The sequence below is a fragment of the Sardina pilchardus genome, chromosome 21, assembly GCF_963854185.1.
Source record: "Sardina pilchardus chromosome 21, fSarPil1.1, whole genome shotgun sequence".
Classification (NCBI taxonomy): domain Eukaryota; kingdom Metazoa; phylum Chordata; class Actinopteri; order Clupeiformes; family Clupeidae; genus Sardina; species Sardina pilchardus.
This window is the reverse complement of record NC_085014.1, coordinates 2,699,618-2,704,617: the sequence shown is the minus strand read 5'-3', so window position 1 is coordinate 2,704,617 and position 5,000 is coordinate 2,699,618. Positions and strand designations below refer to the sequence as shown.

Here is a 5,000-nt window from a genome sequence, read left to right as displayed (position 1 = left end):
TACCCCAGCCCAGCAGGCCCAGCTTGAGCAGGTATCTCCTGATGTAGGTGTTGAAGACACACACACACACACACACACACACACACACACACACACACACACACGTACCCCAGCCCAGCAGGCCCAGCTTGAGCAGGTATCTCCTGATGTAGGTGTTGAAGACTCACACACACACACACGCACACACACACACACACACACACACCTACGCACACACACACACACACACACACACACACACGCGTACCCCAGCCCAGCAGGCCCAGCTTGAGCAGGTATCTCCTGACGTAGGTGTTGAAGACGCGCACAAGCAGCAGGTAGAGGTGGAAGCCCTCGATGGCCGTCCAGCTGAAGGTGGCCAGTAGGCTGTAGTGCAGCATGACCGCCACATACACACAGCCTCCAGAGGGCGCCAGAGAGGCCGCCCAGGAGCTGGGCAGGAAATGGACGTTCAGCAGAATCAGAGCTGAAGCCAAGTTGATGTGGATCTTCATAGACACGTCTGAGCTGGCCTGCCTGAGAGAGAGAGGGGGATTGTGACATTACATTACACTACACTACACTACATTACATTATATTACACTACACTACATTACATCTGCCTGAGAGAGAGAGGGGGATTGTGATATTACATTACACTACACTACACTACACTACACTACATTTGCCTGAGAGAGAGGGGGGATTGTGACATTACATTACACTACACTACATTACACTACATTACACTACACTACATTACATCTGCCTGAGAGAGAGAGGGGGATTGTGATATTACATTACACTACACTACACTACACTACATTACATTACATTACACAACATTTGCCTGAGAGAGAGGGGGGATTGTGACATTACATTACACTACATTACATTACACTACACTACATTTGCCTGAGAGAGAGAGGGGGATTGTGACATTACATTACACTACACTACATTACACTACACTACATTACACTACATTACACTACACTACATTACACTACATTACATCTGCCTGAGAGAGATGGGGGGATTGTGATATTACATTACACTACACTACATTACACTACATTACATCTGCCTGAGAGAGAGAGGGGGATTGTGACATTACATTACACTACACTACATTACACTACACTACATTACACTACATTACACTACACTACATTACACTACATTACATCTGCCTGAGAGAGATGGGGGGATTGTGATATTACATTACACTACACTACATTACATCTGCCTGAGAGAGAGATGGGGGGTTGTCACATAACATTACACTACATTACACTACATTACATGTAGCATGAAGCATTCTGGACTCTTGCTCTGGGGGCGCTGCTTCCGGGGGGCCTGGGCGGCGGGGCGGATCAGACTGTGTGTCCTGGTCGGGCCGTGGTGTGTGTTCGCGTGGTGTTGTGGTTGGGGTGGGGCTGGCGCGGGCCCCGTTCTCTCTGCTCGCGGATGGTGGTGGGGGGTGTCTGCGGATGGGTGGCGCCGCCTGTGGGCGGACTCTGGCTGGCCATGCTCAGCCATGCTGCTCCGACGCGCGGTTCAGAGGTGGTGTGTGGGTTCGCCTGGGGGGGGGGGGGGGGGCATTGGGGGGGGCATTGTGGGTGGGTGGATGTTGCGTGCGTGGTGGGTGGGTGGATGTTTGCATGCGTGGTGGACGATGTGCGGGATGCCTCTTCGGGTTTAACTGGGTAACCTATTCCTACGCACCTGTCCCCACAAAAGAGGTGTGTAAAAGCGTTTTGTAAACCCTCTATAGTATAACCATTTATATCACCATTGATATACTTATTAATACTTAATATGACTTACAGTAATACTAACACACTCTATTTCTCTTCCCTTTCCCCTATACCTCACCTGTGAGGTAAACCATTACCAGCCATCAACCATCTCTGTGCCTGTCCCTCATCACACCTGAAGTCACATCCCTCTGACTGCCCTACCATCGCCATTGCCTTCGCCATCCCTATGACTGCCCTAACATCGCCTGCTGTGGTTCCCTGCCCGAATCTTTGGCCCTCGGATCCCAGCGACCCATCACCTTCAGAAATAACTAATGGATTACTAATGGACAATTTATTCCCTACACTGGACTATTTGAACTTTCATTGTCATTGTAACTTTCAAACTACAAATGACTGTACTGTAACTGACCCAAGGCAGATGGGTTGGGCCCTTGAGTCGTGGGTCTGTCTGAGGTTTCTTCCTATATGTATCTCCAATTCTAGGGAGTTTTTCCTTGCCCCTGTTACTCATGGGCTCTCTTTGAATGTCTAACACTCTGTAAAGCGCCTTGAGACATGTGTAATGTATTGGCGCTCTATAAGCGACATTAAATTGAAATTGAAATTGAAATTACATTTGCCTGAGAGAGAGAGATGGAGGGTTATGCAGACAGAGGAAAGACTAAGACACATTACATTACATTACACTACATAACATTACACTACACTACACTACACTACATTACACTTCATTTGCCTGAAAGAGATGGAGGGTTGAGGAAAGACGGATACAGGTGGTCAAACAGGCAGGAGTACTGGGTCAAACACACTGGGCCACACACACACACACACACAAACACACATACACACACACATGCTCCTACTCACAGAAACACACACACACACACACACACACAAAAGTGAACACAAAGACAACACACAGACAGTATACACACACACGCACACACGCACACACGCACACACACACACACACCTGTGTATGATGAGCATGAGGACGGTGAGGAGCAGGAAGGTGAGGGAGATGCTGCTGCCAATCAGAGAGATATAGCTCAGATTCACCGCGTCAGCACCGCTGATATCAGGACTCACCTACATACAGCACACACACACACACACACACACACACACACACACACACACACACACACACACAGACACACACACACACACACACACAGAGATATAGCTCAGATTCACCGCGTCAGCACTGCTGATATCAGGACTCACCTACAGTACATACAGTACACACACACACACACACACACACACACACACAGTCTTAATCGAATATGACCGTCAACTCATGCAAATGTCATTCCGCAACTGTAGAATGACATCAAACATTAAGCTTGTTCCAGAGCTGTGTGAATATTTAAATATATACAGTATATGGGCTTGTTGTATGCCTTGCCTTGTAATGCCTCAAGTCTCAGATTCTCGGATTTTGAAAGGTAAAATTAAACTGAAAGTTACATTAAACTGTATCAGACTGGATCTCCAAGACTTGAATGTGGACATAGTAAATATGCAAGGTACAGCAAAGTCCAGCTACACAGCAAGATACAGCTATGGATTATGCTACTGAGTTCCTGGCAGTCACTGCTCATAGATACTAGCCACCCTCTAACATGGAGGGCTTATCCTGCAGCCATAGCAACACAAAGCATGCTGGGAAAATGAACTAGCACAAACCATCAGTATAGCAAAGTAGGTCAGGTGGTTGCAAGAACAGATCACTTTTTCTTCTGTTTTATTCCACTGTGTTGAGCAACCATCCGTCTTGAAATCTGGAAGAAATAGATGTTTAGATGTTGGGGACTAAAGCTGTGATAAGAGCCAGGGTTGATGATGATGATGATGATGATGATGATGGGGACTAAAGCTGATAAGAGCCAGGGTTGATGATGATGATGATGATGATGATGATGGGGACTAAAGCTGATAAGAGCCAGGGTTGATGATGATGATGATGATGATGATGATGGGGACTAAAGCTGATAAGAGCCAGGGTTGATGATGATGATGATGGGGACTAAAGCTGTGATAAGAGCCAGGGTTGATGATGATGATGATGATGGGGACTAAAGCTGATAAGAGCCAGGGTTGATGATGATGATGATGATGATGATGGGGACTAAAGCTGTGATAAGAGCCAGGGTTGATGATGATGGGGACTAAAGCTGTGATAAGAGGCAGGGTTGATGATGATGATGATGGGGACTAAAGCTGATAAGAGCCTGGGTTGATGATGATGATGATGATGGGGACTAAAGCTGTGATAAGAGGCAGGGTTGATGATGATGATGATGGGGACTAAAGCTGATAAGAGCCTGGGTTGATGATGATGATGATGATGGGGACTAAAGCTGTGATAAGAGCCAGGGTTGATGATGATGATGATGGGGACTAAAGCTGATAAGAGCCAGGGTTGAAGCAGAGAGAACTATGGGTAGCATCACATTCTAGAAGCCTTTGAGGTAAACACACCACATCATACTCCAAAACACACAGAATAATACTCCAGAAAACACACAGAATAATACTCCACGAAACACTCTGAAGAAATTTCCACAAAGATGAGAGGAACCCATGCAGAGTATTCTGTCTGTGGTCATAGCAACATAATGCAGTAATATGGCTATACCATGCAAATCACAATGACATCATCAGTGTCTGTAGTCACAGCAACATAATGCAGTAATATGACTATACAATGCAAATCACAATGACATCACCAGTGTCATAATCCTTACCACTGCTTGTATAATCCAAAAACCTACAACTTGGCTCCTTGTTTTCCTACATGAAATAAGATGAGGGAGAGAAATGTCACTCAAAGTTATAAGAGTCAGTGAAGCCTGTCGAAATGTCAAAGGACACCCTTTTTAAAGTACATATCTGTGTGTTGTGCAGAAGCACTGAGAATAGCGGCTGAGTATGTGGGTGTCCTACCCTTACAGTTATGTCAGCGTTGGGTAGACTGATAGTGATGTTGAGTTGCTGGTTCAGCCCTGAGATGCTCTTGTTGCAGATGCTGACCCCGTAGATCCGTCCACCTGAAACATTCTGAGTCTGGAGAAAAACACATGAGAGCATTTACTGTTGCATCACATGGGGATGGAGATTTCTTCTCACGCAAATACGGAGCAAAACATGACAGATCACGAGGTCATGTGACAGGTCGTGTCCGTGTGTGTGTGTGTGTGTGTGTGTGCGTGAGTGACATCGACGCAGCGGTAGCGGTAGCAGTACAGG

The 5,000-nt window shown here is 46.4% G+C and overlaps 1 protein-coding gene across 2 annotated transcripts in view; it reads right to left on the bottom strand.

Moving 5' to 3' along the window:
* The window catches only part of LOC134068794 (adhesion G-protein coupled receptor G5-like), a 9,747-nt gene that overhangs the window by 2,071 nt on the left and 2,676 nt on the right, over window positions 1–5,000 (bottom strand). Inside the window, exons 4-8 of one of the 2 annotated variants that reach the window (XM_062524555.1) lie at window positions 4,698–4,817; window positions 4,499–4,544; window positions 3,438–3,532; window positions 2,719–2,834; window positions 248–516 (exon numbers count right to left, since the gene is read on the bottom strand). In XM_062524555.1, coding sequence (XP_062380539.1) covers window positions 248–516; window positions 2,719–2,834; window positions 3,438–3,532; window positions 4,499–4,544; window positions 4,698–4,817 — 646 coding nt within the window. The remainder of the gene's footprint in view (window positions 1–247; window positions 517–2,718; window positions 2,835–3,437; window positions 3,533–4,498; window positions 4,545–4,697; window positions 4,818–5,000) is intronic. The other variant, XM_062524556.1, reaches the window with a different exon arrangement.